This window comes from Pseudopipra pipra, chromosome 1 (assembly GCF_036250125.1).
Source record: "Pseudopipra pipra isolate bDixPip1 chromosome 1, bDixPip1.hap1, whole genome shotgun sequence".
In the NCBI taxonomy this organism is placed as follows: domain Eukaryota; kingdom Metazoa; phylum Chordata; class Aves; order Passeriformes; family Pipridae; genus Pseudopipra; species Pseudopipra pipra.
The window spans coordinates 16,322,846-16,340,468 of record NC_087549.1 but is presented as its reverse complement, the minus strand read 5'-3'; the positions used below and the strand labels follow the sequence as shown (position 1 = coordinate 16,340,468).

At 37.2% G+C, this 17,623-nt stretch overlaps 1 protein-coding gene across 4 annotated transcripts in view; it reads right to left on the bottom strand.

Moving 5' to 3' along the window:
* Positions 1 to 17,623, bottom strand: part of CSMD3 (CUB and Sushi multiple domains 3) — a 605,903-nt gene that overhangs the window by 308,470 nt on the left and 279,810 nt on the right. For all 4 annotated transcript variants that reach the window (XM_064646451.1, XM_064646458.1, XM_064646466.1 and 1 more), the window contains one exon: positions 13,165 to 13,286. In XM_064646451.1, the coding sequence (XP_064502521.1) occupies positions 13,165 to 13,286 (122 nt within the window). The remainder of the gene's footprint in view (positions 1 to 13,164; positions 13,287 to 17,623) is intronic.

The window sequence follows — 17,623 nt, the reverse complement described above, 5'->3', positions numbered from 1 at the left end:
AGAAATCTACCTCACTGAAATATATCCATAAGATACCAAATTTCTTTAATTTTCACTGTTAACTCTAGGGGAAAAAAAAAGGCACCTAAAGACTGCTAATAATGTCTTGCCCACCCTTTGCTCATCAATCAAAAAGAATTTTCTGGTCACCTTCTTCACTGGTAGAAGAGAAACTCGCAAGGAGAAGAAAATACATCCTGTTTGTATCTGAGTGTCCTCATATGCCCTCAGGATGGTTAATTGCTTTTGTGATGAGGGTGTCTGAGTACTTCCCAGTAAGTAAATGATATGCATTTATATCTGATGGTATAAGCTAATGAAATGCTGCTGTCTGATTGATAGGCTTTCCCTCCCTAATTTTCCACAGAAGCACAGGTCCTTCCATCAAAATAATTGTGTTATTATATATTTGATTATAGAAGAGTAGTTTCAGAAGGGAAATATATTGAATCCATCATTTATTATACAACTGAGTTATAATTTTATTTAAATTATTTATACTAGGAATAATTTTATTTAACATTAATACTACCAATGGAGCAGCTAACTCTGGAAAATATTTTGGACAAGAAAATCACCAGGAGTAGTCAGCATGGCTTTACCAAGGGGAAGTTATGCTTGGCCAACTTTGAAATTCATCTATGATTAAATAACTCACCTGGTGGATGAGAGAAGAGCAGTGGATATTTTCTACCTGGGCTTCATGTAGGCCTTTGACATTGTCAAGATATTAATAGACAAGATGTTGATGTGTGGGTTGAAGAGACAATGAAGTGGATCGAAAACCTGCGGGAAGTCTGGCCTCAGAGCATATTTATCAGTGGCCCAAAATCTAGTTAGAGAGCAGTAACTGGTGGTGTATCACAGGGGTCAACAACGGGACAAGTCCTGTTTAACATCTTTATTGGTTGTCTGGATGATGGGGCAGAGTGTACTCTCAGCAAGTTTGCCACAACACCAGAACTGGAGTAGTGGTTAACATGCCAGAGGATCATGCTGCCATGAAGAGGAACGTCAACAGGTTGGAGAAATGGACCAGTTAGAATCTTATGAAGTTCAACAAATGGAAGTATAAAGTTGGGCCTCTGAGAAGGAACTACCTCATATACCAGTACACAGTGGGGGTCATCCAACTGGAAAGCAGCTTTGCAGAATTGTACCTGGGGGTTCTGGTTGACATCAGGTTGAACCCGAGCCAGCCCTTGTTGCAAAGAAAGCAAACAGTATCCTCAGCTGCATTAAATAAAGGATTATCATCAATATATTTTGCCACTTTCTAAGGAGATATGTTAGGAAAAAAACTGAAATATTTTTGTGGTCTTTTGCTCTAATAACTTTTTTGTTTTAATTTCCACACACAGGAAGACAAAGATGCTCTAGATAGCCTAAAAAAAAGTGTGATTGGCCAGGACCACTATAAACAGATAGTAAGAGGAATAAGCAGGAAAAGATTCAACTGATCTGTAAAACTACAATGAAAAACCTCATGATCATTCTTCCCTTATAAAACTAAGCTCAGTCAGAACTTAAAAAAGGAAAAAAAATGATTGTTCTTAAATAGCAAAGTGATTGCAATCATAGCAAGAGACTGAGGACTTCTAATTAACTTGCCCCTGCTTCTGTTCTTCCTTCCAGTAGTTACTCAGAAAGGATATCCTTGAATCCAGCATAGAAGTCTGCCCTTCTTAATCCCACACAGGATAAGCCATTTGTTCAAAAAAAAAAGCGGAGAGATCACTAACTGATGTCAGTCTAACTTAATGGGCAGCTACACATCCTGAAGGAAACACAGGAATCATACTGGTGACTTAAGTCTCAGCAGACATTCTTGCAAGTATCACCTTCAGTTTGCATCATAAATGTGTAATAGCTTTACATCATAAAGTTTTGGCAGTATGGAGGGACTGCAGGAGTCGCTTTGGTGGGAAGAGATTGGCAGCTGATAGGGGCAGTCGGACAGGGATAGTTCCAGGTGGCTCCAAGACAGACCCGGCACAGGTCAAAGCAGAGCAAATCAGGCAAGCTGGTTGCACCTCTGTGGTAACTTATTTAAGAAAGTGTAAAAAATGCTGCACAACAGCAGCTAAAGGAGACAAGTAAGAATATCTGAGAGAAACAAGACCACAGACACCAAGGTCAGAGCAGAAGGAGTGCAAGGAGGTGCTCCAGACACCAGAGCAGAGATTCCCCTGCAGCCTGTGGAGAGGACCATTGATGCAGGTTGTACCTACAGCTTATAGAGGTCCCTGGTGGAACAGAGATCCATCTGCAGCCTGTGCAGAACCCATGTCAAAGCAGGTGGATATGCCTAAAGGAATCTGTGACCCCATGGAGACCCCTTGGGGTAGCAGGTTTCTGGCAGGACCCATGACACCATGGGGGCCCATACTAGAAGAGTTCTTGAAGAACTGCAGCCTGTGGGAGGGACCCCATGCTGGAACAGAGGAAGGGCATCAGGAGGAAGGAGTGGCAGAGATGCAATGTTACTGACTGACTGCAACCCTCATTCCCTGTCATCCCTGTGCACCTCAGGGGGAGAGGTAGAGAAGCTTTGAGAGATTTGAGCTTGGGAAGAAGGGAGGGGTGAGAGGAAGGTGCTTCTTTTAGATTTGTTCTTATTGTTTGTTATTCTACTTTATTTTGATTGGCAATAAATTTAATTAATTTTCCCAAGTTGAGTCTGTTTTGCAAACAGGAGTATCTACTGAGTGATCTCCCTGTCCTTATCTTGACCCATGATCTTTTTCATTGTATTTTCTCCCCAGCCTGTTGAGGAGGGAGTATGATAGAGCAGCCTGGTGGGCATCAGGCAGCCAAGGTTTGCCCACCATAGAATGGTACTATGAACCTTTAAAGGAGTTCTGTCATAGAAAACAGAAAAGGTATATATTGAGCAGAACAATTTCCTATAAAGATCACTTGCAAGAGCAACCAAGTGAACTCAACCATGGAGGAAAGTGACAAGTCTCTGCCAAAAATTCATCAAACAAAAAAGACTGAAACATCTCAAATATTCACAGTGCAAGAGCACTGGAAATTTCCTATCAGAGTCTCTTAGTCATATGCATATGTCTTTTTAAAAGTTCTAGCTTGGGTATGCATATTCATAAGCACAAATTAGAAAAAATGTTTGCATTCAAAGTGGATGGGAGATATAATTTTAAGAACTTATAGAAAGTCAAACAGAACTAAAACTAAAATTCAACATTTAAAGGTGGAGTCAATACCTGAAATACAGGCAAGAGCTAGAATCTAAATTCATTGATGGCTGAAACAGAAATAATTACTTTTGTTGAACTTATTGCAATAGGCACAATCTCACCCCTTCCCTATGGGTAGATTCTATTTTCAGAGTGTGAAACATCACTCCTATAGTCACAGAAATGGCAGGAAAAAATTAGCCTAGCAAAATTTACAATATTTAAGAAAATGAACCTGTCCTCCTTTCATGATGAAAGTATACCTATAGCAAAATTTCAGGATGGAAGGAAAAGTCTTGTACCACTCTACAATTGCACGTACCTCCTGACTCCAAATGCTATCATTCACCAATTTATCCTTCACAGATGAACCTGCTAAATTCCCGTCATAGGAATAGCTGGATCCCCTCTGGGCTTTATTCTGCTGAGAAAATTGCACTTCTGTCCACATATATTTCTAAGAATTTTTTCTTTAACTGTAGTATATATGTGACTCAGATATTTTTAACTTGTACGTGAACAACATGGAAGAATAGTGTAGCTAACACTACAAAGAAATTTAATCAGAACTCAAATATTTTTATATTTTCTATTTTCATATTGGATAAAAATTTATTATCTCCTATTGATAAATACAGTACAAGCTTTTTTAATCTACATGGATCAAAAATAGGATTATGTTTAAAATACATAGTTTAGAGAGAGTTTAAGTATGCTCATACTTTCTTATCCTTTCACTGTCTGGATGACCCGTGGTACAGCTTCACACTAGGCTTAGGGAAAGCCAAGTTTGAGACATTTGCTTGTAAAAAGAGGTGCAGTACAATTTGTTCCAACAGGCCTGACCAAAACAAACTCAATGAAATGAGTGTTTGAGTTCATTTTGAAGCACCCAGCCTGCTTGAGATTTATACCGTTAACATGATTATATATGAATGGCAACTGGGTTTAGGCTTAACAGCAAGCTTAGGAAATGTTCCACTGACAGTTTTGACATGGTTAACAAAATAACACAGCTGTGATAAATTAAATGTAAATAGCATTTTGCTGAATTTGTTTTGCTGATTTTTGACTTGGCCTAAAAAAGTAAAAAACCTCCGAAATAAAAAGATTAATTTTTTTTTCGGGAAGAAAACAGCAACTTAATGACGTAAGGAAGGAGGAAGGGAAGAATAAAATGTAAAAACACATTAGAAAAGATTATTTTAATACAGAGTGATTAAATAAGAACCATATTTAATATTATTTCAGTAACAGTTGCAAGTTATTCCTTCAGTATAATTTTTCAGACTGGCAGAAAACAGCATGTGAGGAGTTTCTCAGATATTTTGAACTATTTCAAAAATTTCTCAGAAAGTAAGGAACTACAGCACTTGGAAATAGATGTCATAAATTTTCAGTAAGCCCTGCCATTACATCAAAATTCAGGTAACAGAATTCCTAACAGATAATTGAAATTAAAACAAACAAACAAACAAAATCCAGCCAACCAACCAAAGAAATCTCTAGCAAAAATAATAATAATTTAAAAATTCTTTAAAACCAATATCAAAACTGAACTGTCTCCCAGCTGTCAGGCATAAATCGTTATTGATTTCAAAATTATTTCAAAATGAAATAGATAAAAAGATAAGAATGTGAACACTGGCAAACTTTGGAAACTTATATTCTAAAGAAAGCATTTTAAAGAATATATTTATGCAAGTAGTAAGAATATGTTATGCCTAAAATACATGCAATGCAAAATTTAGAATATGATGGTGACAAACAAAAAATAACACATGATCACATAAAACTTCTTTTTTAAAAAATTCCTACCATATAAAATTAACAGAATCAGGCCTAGTTTTCAGATGCATCTAAATTTAGCAGTCAGCTTACATATTTAATTTCTCCTTACAATTTTGGAAAAACAGCTTTTTTTTTTTTTTTAAAGGAACCCTTTTGCTTGTTTTTCTCCTTGATGCACGGTGATGAACAATATGTGGTGTGAATGTGGCTGAGATCTGTCAGAAAGTCTGTCATTCTAGCACTGATATTTTCCACAGTGTTTCTGTCACTGGGGCTTAGAAAAAAATCAGCAAGTGTAATTTACAAGCCTTGAACTCTGGTTAACTTTAGCCCTAATTCAGATTTCACTGGTATTTTAGCTTGTAGTTAAATTTAAATTGATCATTTTGTAGCCTTTCCTTTAGAAGGGAAAAATCAAGAATCTGGGCTTTGTTAAGCCCACTGGAAATCATTATTTTCCTCTACCTATGGTTTTTCTACACAAATATCTAAAAGGAATAATTCTTCTACTCTAGGCTTCTCTGCTCCACTTCAGAGGATGCAAACTGCTATCTGCTTTTAAGAAGGGCTTTTAGTCCATGGATAAACCAACTGTATGTTAGAATGAAGAATAAGTCATAAGTCTTCAAGACAACTGGCTTCCTGGGCTCACAGACAGTGATGGGGAGCCAAATAGCCCCTCTGTTATCCAGAAGGAAGAAGTTAGTGATCTGCTGAGCCACTTGGATTCTCACAAGTCATGGGACCAGATGGGATCCATCCTAGCGTGATGAGGGGGCTGGCAGAAGATCTCCCCAAGCTGCTCTCCATCATTTACCAACAGTCCTGGCTCACTGGGGAGGTCCCAGATGATTGGAGGCTGGCTAATAGGACACCCATCCACAAGAAGGGATGGAAGGAAGACCCGGGAAACTACAGACCAGTCAGCCTGATCTCAGTGCCTGGCAAGGTTATGGAGCAGATCATCCTCAGTGCAATCACACAGCACCTACAGGATGGACAAGGGATCAGACCCAGCCAGCACAGGTTTAGGAAGAGCAGATCCCGCCTGACCAATCTGATCTCCTTTTATGTCCAGGTGACGCGTCTGGTGGATGAGGGGAAGGCTGTGGATGTGGTCTACCTGAATGTCAGCAAAGCCTTTGACACCGTCTCCCACAGCACACTCCTGAAAAAGCTGCAGCCCATGGTTTGGACAGGGGCACTCTCTGCTGGGTTAGGAACTGGCTGGATGGCCGGGCCCAGAGAGTGGTGGTGAACGGGGCTGCATCCAGTTGGGAGCCAGTCACTAGTGGTGTCCCCCAGGGATCAGCGTTGTGCTGTGTTCTGTTTAATATCTTTATTGATGATCTGAATGAGGGGATTGAGTGTACCATTAGTAGATTTGCAGATGACACCAAGTTGGGGAGGAGTGTCAATCTGCTGGAGGGTAGAAGGGCTCTGCAGAGGGACCTGAACAGGCTGGAGAGGTGGGCTGAATCCAATGGTATGATGTTTAACAAGGCCAAGTGCCGAATCCTGCACTTTGGCCTCAACAACCCCATGCAGTTCTACAGGCTGGGCACAGAGTGGCTGGAGAGCAGCCAGGCAGAAAGGGACCTGGGAGTTTGGATTGACAGGAAGCTGAACAGGAGCCAGCAGTGTGCCCAGGTGGCCAAGAAGGCCAATGGCATCCTGGCCTGGATCAGGAACAGTGTGGCCAACAGGTCCAGGGAAGTGATTTTGCCCCTGTACTCAGTGCTGGTGAGGCCACACCTGGAGTACTGTGTCCAGTTCTGGGCCCCTCAGTCCAGGAAGGATACTGAGGTGCTGGAGCAGGTCCAGAGAACAGCAACAAGGCTGGTGAAGGAACTGGAGCACAGGCCCTATGAGGTGTGGCTGAGGGAGCTGGGGCTGTTCAGCCTGGAGAAGAGGAGGCTCAGGGGAGACCTCATCACTCTCTACAACTCCCTGAAAGGAGGTTGTAGCCAGGTGGGAGTTGGTCTTTTCTCCCAGGCAACTATCAGTAGGACAAGATGGCACAGTCTTAAGCTGTGCCACGGGAGGTTTAGGTTAGATATTAGAAAGAAATTCTTTACAAAGAGAGTGATCAGACATTGGAATGGGCTGCCCAGAGAGGTGTTGGAGTCACCGTCCTTGAAGGTATTTAGGAACAGACTGGAAGAGGCACTTAGTGCCATGGTCTAGTTAACAGGTTTGTGTTGGGTCATGGGTTGGACTAAATGATCTCAGAGGTCTTTTCCAATCTGGTTGATTCTGTGTGATTCTGTGATAACAGGACCTGAGAAAAAGAGCGGTCTGGAGCAAGATGCACGTAACTTTAAAATTCAGCCTGCATTTTTCTTTTTGTGCATACAGTCCATACCTGAAATAAAATAAACCAAATGCAATACCAGAACAGTTATAAACAATATTTCCAGCTGTTTCTTACTAAGAAATACTGCTCAAGCACCTGATCTTATACAGAAACAATTAAAGGAAAACAAGTTTTAATTTTTTAGGAGAAAATCTGTAGAAAAATGCAATGGGCAGGGGATGTGAATTAAGTCACAAAAATACAAAGATTTACTACTGAAAATGTTAACATAAAATTATCCCATTTCCTAATGTCAGAATACACTACTGGGAATACATAGCATGGTCCAGATCCTAACTGATGAGTTTATACAATATCTTATGAGATGTTCAGGTATAACTTCCCTTATGAGGTGTGAGAAATGTAATGAAATTAAGTAAAAACTAAGAAATCCTTGTTCTCATTTCTGAGCAGCTGTTTACAAGAATTTTTTCAAGGGACCCAAGGACTTAATAATATGTACATCACAGTTCAGAACAAAGCAAAGAACTTTAAAAGTTGTTGCATCTTCAGAGTTCCACGTAAAGGAATGATTTTCCTGGATGTTCTTTCAGGTATATCCCTGGGACTACAGCTTTGTTATTTTTGACCAACACAGCTTTATTTGAGTCCAGAGTAGCCATGGATAAAACAGTGGCAACAATCACTTGATTGGTGTATATAAAAAAATAGATGGAAACCATGTTAAGACAAAAGAGAAATGGAAAAACTGTCCATGAATTTCCTCCATCATATACTGTTGGAGAAGCCTTACATGTGAGGGTACTGATCACAGGGAATTTCAACCACTCCAGTATCTCCTAAGCAAGGTACAAACCATCAAGGAGGTTTAAAGAATCTATTGGCTGTGATACCATACAGGCAATGATAGACATTTCACTGTTACAAAGTTATGTACAAAGTTACGATTGCCCATATTTCTTTTTCCACTGAATCACTATTCAGAGCTTTGGCGTATCATAGATTTATTTCTAATTATAATATTAATTATTGAAAAAGGGTTTTTTTCTCTTAAACAGATAAACTCCAGAGAACAGGATCCTGATACAAGAATAAGAATGCAAAAAAACATGCACAAGAACAATGAACATACGGTGAACTCACTGATATCATCAGTGCACCTTTTCTATTGACTCCCATCCATATGACCTTCCTTTCACAAGTAATTTTTATTCTATTTTTCAATAGTGAACTCACTATCACCTCTGGCCATGTTTGAGATATTTAATCATGGCTCTACTGTCAACAAGGCTCGGGCATGAACAGTATGTCTGATTAACTGTATTAGGCAAGAGATCAACTATAATGCAGTACAAAGCTAAAGAAGCAGACAAATTCCTGGGAAAATATTTCTTTCATCTATATTGTGCTGTTATCAAACTTATTTCTGAAATCAGTTAGGGAAGAAAATTAGCTAGAATTAGTCCTGGAACTAGGCCATTGACACCAGAGGTAAAGATCCTTTCACGATCTTTCATCTGTTGTTTTCTGCCTTAAAAGATTCTCAATTTCTGAGCTATTTTGTTGCAAATGATGCAACAAGGAAAAGCTCTGAAGTATCAGGATCAATAAGTTCTCATAGTTCTCACAGCTGTGGAACAAAATGTTATAAATATTGTCATGTTATAATGAATACAATCATATTATTTGTTGTTGCCATTATAAAAAATTCTTAATGGCAAATCCTCATTTATACATCAATGAGATTTTTGACTTCAAGGTAAAAATCAAAAATTATGCCTTTTAGCAGTCATGCGAAGCAGCAGTATTGTGCTCAGAACAGTAAGGCAATGTTAGCATGAATCAAAACTGAACACATTAAAGCACTGATATAAGCAAAGACTTTATACATGCAGGTTCCTCAATATATGATTAAAAAAAAATGTAACTTGTAAAAGATCTCATTTTCTTTTAACCTCAACAAGTTTATGTTCTTCTAATCAGTGTTAGACACCTTTTTCTGAAAACTATAAACATTTCTGAATGTTGTTCCAGATAACACTGTAAACGTTTTATCTATTCCATAGTTTAGAAACCCCATAATTACCTGTGTATCTGCATTTCATTGCAATATTAAAGAGTTATAATTATGTCGAACTAATACCATGCAAAGAACAGTATTTTCTGTGTAATGCTGAAGCAATTATGATACAATTCCTTGCACTATAATGCACTCATGATGAGTCCAGTAATTTCAGTGGTACATCATAGAAGTGTAGAAACAACGTCCAACACTCATGCTTTGAAATAAAACTACTTGCTTTTCCTAACATTATTCCTTTGCATTCTTATTACAGGCATAACTCTCTAATGTACCATCAACAAACAAGTATTCTTGATTATGGCCTTATCTAAAAGTTCACATTTAATTTTAAATAAGTGACTTTTTCTTAACTATTGTTTTCTCTCTTTTACTATATCTTCAACACTTTCACAATATTTAAATACATAGGAGACAGATAAATATGCAAGTTGTGGTCATTCAGCTTTGGCTATCTGTCAAGTGCTCACCAAGTCACTCCATTAATACCCCTCAGCAGGACAGGACAAGAAAATTGAACAAAAAAGCCCATGGGTCAAGATAAGGACAGGGAGACTGCTCACAAATTACTGTCATGGGCAAAACAAATTGATCTGGAGAAAATTAATTTAATTTGCTGACAATTAAAAATAGAGTAGGAAAGTGACCAACAAAACCAAAACTTAATCCACCATTTTTCCACTCCCCTTCTTCCCAGGCTTAAATTCTCTTCTTTGTTCCTGACTCTTCTGCCTCCTCCTCTCCCCCAGAGTGGCACAGGGGAACAGGGAATGGGGGTTGCAGTCAGTTTGTAACACTTTGTGCTGATCCTTCCACCTCATGCTTTTTCCCTGCTCCAGTTTCAGTCCTCCCACAGGAAATAGTTCTTCACACCCTTCTCCAATGTGAGGCTGAACAGGCTGCAGTTCTCCAAGAACTCTTCTAGTATGGGCCCCCATGGTGTCATGGGTCCTGCCAGAAACCTGCTACCCCAAGGGGTCTCCATGGGGTCACAGATTCTTTTAGGCATATCCACCTGCTTTGACATGGGTTCTGCACAGGCTGCAGTTGGATTTCTGTTCCACCAGGGACCTCTATGAGCTGTAGGTACAACCTGCATCAATGGTCCTCTCCACAGGCTGCAGGGGAATCTCTGCTCTGGTGTCTGGAGCACCTCCTTGCACTCCTTCTGCTCTGACCTTGGTGTCTGTGGTCTTGTTTCTCTCAGATATTCTTACTTGTCTCCTTTAGCTGCTGTTGTGCAGCATTTTTTACACTTTCTTAAACAAGTTACCACAGAGGTGCAACCAGCTTGCCTGATTTGCTCTGCTTTGACCTGTGGTGGGTCTGTTTTGGACCTGACTAGGACTATCTCTGTCTGATATGGGGACAACTTCTGATCTCTTCTGAGAGAAGTCACCCCTCCAGCTATCCCTGCTACCCAAACCTTACCTTGTAAATACAATCCAAACATAAGTACTAATTAAATAAAACTGAAGCACGAGTGCATTGAAATGTTTTACTGAACCAGTGCAGAGATTCAACCTATGAATTCTGGTTCATCCTCAAATATTAAAACTGGGTGTATACTTATATATTGTTATCAGTCAGGTTCTGGAACAGTTTTCATGCTGTGCTCATTTGCTATTTTGCAGGATTTACAGTTTCAGGGGAAAAAATCAATACAAAATAACTTAAATGCATTTTATTTGACCTATTACAGGTACAGTCTATGAACAGAGAGGGTTTATATTGTTTTCATTAGAATTGGAATTTTTAAACTTGATCTTGTGTTTTGAGAGAAAGGAAAACAACTGCACCTGCCAAGCACAAGTAGGTGGCCCTGCTTGAGCAGGGGAGTTCAACTACAGGATCTTCAGAGGTTCCTTCCAACCTTAATCATTCTGTAGCTCTGTGAATCACACCAACAATCAGAACTATTTGCTCAATTAATTTTCTGCACTCAGATTTAAATTCAAAGTTTCTTAAAAGCAGAAACTGTACATTTATAGGGAAAATAATACTGAGGAATAATGTTTTTGAATACTCCTGTAAAGAATATTTTTGATCAAAACAAAATTCAGAGGTTTTGAAGATAACATTGCATAAGCATGTTGTGAACTGGCAGGGACAGAGGAGGAAGGCAGCATTAAGACATGGATATCTTCATCTGAGTGTAATCCTTAATAATCTCCAAGTCACTAATATCTTAAACCTGCAATCACCTACGACTTGCCAGTAAATACATACCTGTTTTTCAGCTTAAAGTTTTGTCTCTACCATTGGTAGAATGTCTAAAATCTTATTTGGCTATTTTTTTGTTATGTAGATATGCCCTTGCTGCATTTAAGAAAGGAAACCATTTTATGCAAAATATGGCAAAAAGAGTCTTAATTTCATTCAACGGCTCAATAGAGGTTTTCAGGCCATTTAAAAAACTTGTTTAAAGTGTAATAGCTGTGTTTCATTTCCTCACAGAGTATGATATTAAATTCTATCTACTGTCACATTTGACAAAACTTTCAGAAATTCTAGATGTGCACAGATTTCATCTTACCAATAGTTTTTCATTAAAGAAATAAACATATGAATGAAATGGACATTAACTATTACTTTTGAACTTCTTGCCCATCTGTGGAACAGAGATTGCATCATTTTTCAAAGACTCTTGACACATTTTTAATGACTTATAAATTGAATAAATTGGATTAGCAGTTCTTGGAATAAGAATTAAACAAACAATCATAGCTCCTCACCCGTCCCCCACCAAAACATGACTATAATTTCCATTATAAATTATAATTAACTGTTTAAATATCCTTCTTTCTTCTACCAAAGTGAAACATAAGGATGGCTTCCACACAGGACTTTGTAAAATTAGAGAGAGAAATACACCAGTGTAGCTAAATGGTTTCTGAAATGTAATCAGGTTTTCACTGAGACCTCTGATGAACTCAGGTGCAAAGAGGTAGGCCTTCTAGGCCTGTCTGATCAGTTAATGGAGTGTGATGCAGATGGCAATATAAGGCAGAAATTAGAGGTAGAATATATCCCTGTACCAGCAAACACAGATGTTGATAGTCCTTTATAAAAAATTTCTGAGCTGCACAGCTAATTTATGTTTTATTACATCTAAACAAGTCCATTACACTCAGTACAGATAAAATGATACACCTGGAAATAGAATATAGCCATTGCTGCCAGGTGTCTAGTTCTTGAAATTAAAGACAACTTGTGTCATAACTTAGCTTTATTGCTCTGCTTTGACTCATCTGGCATTATCAAAACTCCTAGTACTTTTGGTTTAAAATCAGGCATAAAGTATATGGGATTTTAATACAGTGGTTCAGAGAATGAAATAAACAACTTCAGAACAGTCCCTCATGAAGGGAAAGTTTACTTCAGTGACTTCTTACATAGTCTAAGGCCAAACATGATATAAACAGTTTTATACACAAAACTGCTCTTCTGGTTGTAACAAAATATTAGTAGACCCACGACTTTGCTTCATACCATTGAGTAGTTGCTTCTGGGAATTCATTTAGAGAATCACATAAAAACATGATAGCATCTATTTGGCATACAAAAAGCAAAACAATCTTGAGGGAAACAAGAGGTTTTAACATCTGTCCATACTTATCTAAGAGCAGAAATTTCTTTAAAATGTTTGAAATGCACCTAGTACAGCAGCTGGACTGCAGAGATAAATCATATTAGTAAAAAATGTTATGGTCTGCATGTCTTTTGTTTGTCTTTTTTTTTTTTTTTTGTAAGCAAAGACAAAATTTTAAACTTACCTTATTGGTATTGATAGCCGTGATGACCCACACACATTGAGCATTGCTGTCATACTGAAATGGAAAATTAGGTGATGTGAAAGTGCCTCCAGGTCCCTGAAGATTGGATCCACAAGTTTTGACTGCAAAAAGAAAGTTTATCTTTTAATTCACATAGAAAATATATGTAGCAGATTCATAAACCAGTTTCTAACTTACTCTAATCAAGATGTGAAGAATTAAAATACCATTGACCAAAAATAGAACCACCACCACAAAAGAATCGAACATTCATGTTTACTTATTCTGACAGAATAAAATAGACTTTCTCTTGTGTATAAGCTTATAATCTTAAAAAAAATGTATTTGCAGTAAAACTAATAGTTACACTAAGAGAAACTGTCCTATTTTTAAAACTTCAAGAAGTAACTTATCCACCTTCACTAAGGTCTTGAAAGACTAGTTTAGATAGTAGAACAAAAAGATCACTTTTATCACTGTGCTTTTTTGTGCATATGTATTGGTGTATTGCATGTCAGCATTTTTTCTGCTGTGACCACTGCTCATTAAACCCATGGCTGAAGCACTGAAAACTTTAAAGGAAACTTGTAGAAGTTAGACTTACACAAAACAGTGTTAACTATTTCTAAAGACTACAAAGGACATTTATTTATAAATTAAAGTCTGTATAGTTATTTACAATAGCATATCTTAAATAAAAACAAACACATTCTTATTTACTGTAGGTTGCATCTTGCATCACAAATAATACAAAGGATATCCTTTCTGCTTGCAAATGAGACTTTTAAGGCACTAAATTCCTGGTCTGCTGAAGTCAGTAACACTTTTATTGATGGTTCCTTGATATTCAGGTCTTTGCTGAATGTTCTACTGGTTAACTTTTCCTGTATGAAGATGTAGAACTGACAAGCAACCTCACTTTATCCCAGTGATATGTCCAGTGATTATTACGATACCACAAAGAAATCGCACAGGTAAAGAATTATTGCTTCCACTGTATTCTGAAAGACCATCTTGCCTAACTGAGTAAAAAAAATTACACTTAGATATGTGAAATTACCCTTCAGTTGCATTGCACTTTCACAAGGCATGTTTATTTGATCAATACTGAACACAGGAAGATTCAGCTGCTGCTGGATGAAGGCTTGTTCCTTCCCTCACATTAGCCTCTAGAAAGAATGTCACTTTTGCCACCCAACCTGCACCACTTCTACCCCTCAAAGAAGTTATATTCTGGTGAAAACTCTGTTCAAAGACACACCAGAAGCCTGAAAACAAGGAGAGAATATGGAGGTGAGAGGAAGGCTCCTCAGGGATCCATTGAGAAAATGATGAAAAATGCTGGAGGTCTATATGTATACAACTCATGAAGAAGGACTGACCAAACTGCTGTTGGCTAGTTTGAAGTAGATCAGGTATTCTTGAAGTATGCAATAAGCCATTGAAGAGACAAATTAAAAACCTGCCCTTTATATAGAAGCACCTATTGAAAGAAGTTGTTTAAGTACAGCAACAAATGTTCACATTTGAATTAGAAAATCCTCTACTTGCAAGGCTAATGAAGCACTGGAGTGCTTGAGTAAGATCTAAGAGCACTTCCCTTGGAAATACATAATGTTAGACAAACACGTTCTGGGAATAAATACAGCTGGAGCAGTAAGGAAATAGAACTGACCAGCTAGGACCACTTTTGTCCCTATTTATCTATGATGCATTACCTGGGTCTATGTGTGTGTGTGCATATACACACATACATGCTTAGTCAGCAAGACATTTAAGAGGTCCAGATGCACATCTGCATTTCAGAGAGAAGTGAGGTAAAGGTGGATTTTTCAAAAATGCACTATAGGTAAGTAAATGTATTTGTAAAAGCAAGATCTAAAATTCATAATATACATTCTGCTTGCTTATACATTTTAATCAGACTGATGTTTACAACCTATTTGAAAATCACTTTAGTCAGTGAAATGAACTGACTAAAATAGCAATACAAAGCAAAAAACTTGTGTTCTAAATTTGCACAAACCTAATTCACATACATAGTATCATTTGATTATTTTTCTACTAAGATTCCAAATTACTTTGTAGTATGATTATTAATTGGATGATCATGATAAAGATCACAAATCGTATATCTCCTTTAGTTTTCTCAGTTATAAAGAATTATTTCGAAAACAATTTTTCCTTTTACAGATTAGATGAGCTTTTCCAAAATACTGTCTTTGTTTCTGACTTGCCAGAAGACTTCCAAAAGGCGGCATTCATGTTTCACAGGACAGTGACTAAAAAACAAGCAAGCAGAAAACAGAAGTGGCAGGCGTGAAAATAAGAAGGCTGATGAACTAAATGTGAATAGATCTATCTGATTCATTTCCTGAAACGTAAATGAGAGGAAGAGATTTATCAACTCACAAATAGTTTCATAAAGTAGATCATTGTCTGCTTAATCAAGCTGGCTTTGTAATAACAGCATTGCCCTGTAGGGGAATACTGAATCTCATGGCAGACAAATAAGTAGGGTTTCAATCTTGAACTGTTTAAACTTTCTCTCTTGAATCACAGAGAAGTTGATGTAAAGCAGACATGATATTACAGCTACATATATAAAGCATTTCTTGGGATACAAAATAACTAACAACAAGAAATTTTCATCTTTCAAATGACAGATTTCAATCATAACTCAATATGTAATGAATGCCTGGGCAAAGATTCTCATGTCATTCCCTTTAACATTTTTTTTTCTTTCTCAGGAAGGATGGGAAAACATTGTCTGTTCTGCTGTCCTCTAACAGTGGTATGTTACAAGATTTATATGAGGCCAGTTATATTGGAACAAATTTAAGTATCCCCTTCAGAATTTTAGGCTTATATGATGCATTGATCTTGAAAATGTCAAGCTAAAGAAACCACAAATGTCTGAGAAGATTAATCAAATTTAAAATTTCAATAAAATGGAGCAATTGAAGAGTTAATTTTCAGCTGCTGCTTATGTTAATCTATTTGTTTGCCTACAGCAAAGCTACTTCCTCATAGCCCTAAATTTTAACTTCATTTCAATATCACTTGTCTGTAAATCAAAATAGGGCAAATACCTTGATTTTTTGCCATATTTCTTTATCAGCCAAAACTCAAGAGAAGAATGTCTAAAAGATGTTGATCATCTACAAGGTTTGCTTGTGTTTTGGAAGTGATGTACCACTTTTCCTTCTCAAAGTCCTACTATATTTTTCCTGTAGAAATGCTTCAAACTTATACCAGGTTCATTTTCATGAATATGATCTTATGCCAGTTTCAGCTGGTATTGCATGATAACTCCTAAAGAGAGTTAATCTTTCATTTTTAGCGGGCTGTTATATTCAGTCACTCATATGCTGTATGAGGACAAGTCCTGAGAATTCATGATGTCAAATCAAATGCATCTAACAGAATTGAAAAGCTCCTGTTCCTGCCTGATTGCAGTATCTCAATGCAACTAATTATGGATATTCACAAGCCACTTTTGAAAAATGTATCATTACTATAGGATTTTTGGTGCGTCCTCAATATAATTTATACAAGTGAATGAAAACAATTGCAAGCACATGATAAAAAGCACGACTTGAAGTGACATTTTAGAGAATAACAGATAGATGTTATTCTAAAGATGTTGTATCTAAAGAGAGAAGTATCTAATATACCACCTGTGTCCTCGTTCTCTGCAAAGCTGCATCAATTTACAAGAAAACAATAATTTCTTGCATAAAATAACATTTGTGCATGATTGCCTAATTTGTTTTCCCAAATGGTTTCTACACAGACATGCAAGTTCAACTAAAAGACGTAAACATATTTTTTCAGACCCTTCATGTTACTATATGATATTTATGCTACTTATACAAAATTCTTTCAAAATGTTTATCATGTGTTCTGTGCATGAAATGTAAAGAAGACATCATTACTAGTCAGGAAGAAGTGCTTATATTCCAGCTGTAGTATATCTAAGAGTGTAATTGAAACACCTTGTTAATGAAAACAACCAAAATTATAGCACACCTAAGGTACTTAAATCAGTATTTTTAATGCAAGTAATGATACTCTAAAGCAGTTCATATTCGCTAAACTATAGAATATCTATACCGTCTGTCTGGCTTCACCATGTGGCATTGTATCAATTCCTAATAACTTTTTTAATATTGATCGTCTGCTTTCTAAGGTGAAATTAGTTCTACGAAGTTAGTGAGTGTAAAGAAGTGAAACACTGTGGTTTTGGGTTTGAATAACATGTTTCCACCACCTATGAATAATTAATGCTTACTTTATAATTAGACACATTTACTAATATGATTTATAAATTATGATTATAAATTATGATTTATAAAATGATTATTTCTTAATCATAAGAAAAAGTGGAAAAAATGAACTGAAGAATGTGGTTACTCTTTTATACTTAAGTACTTTAATACCTGCTGCTATTTAGAGT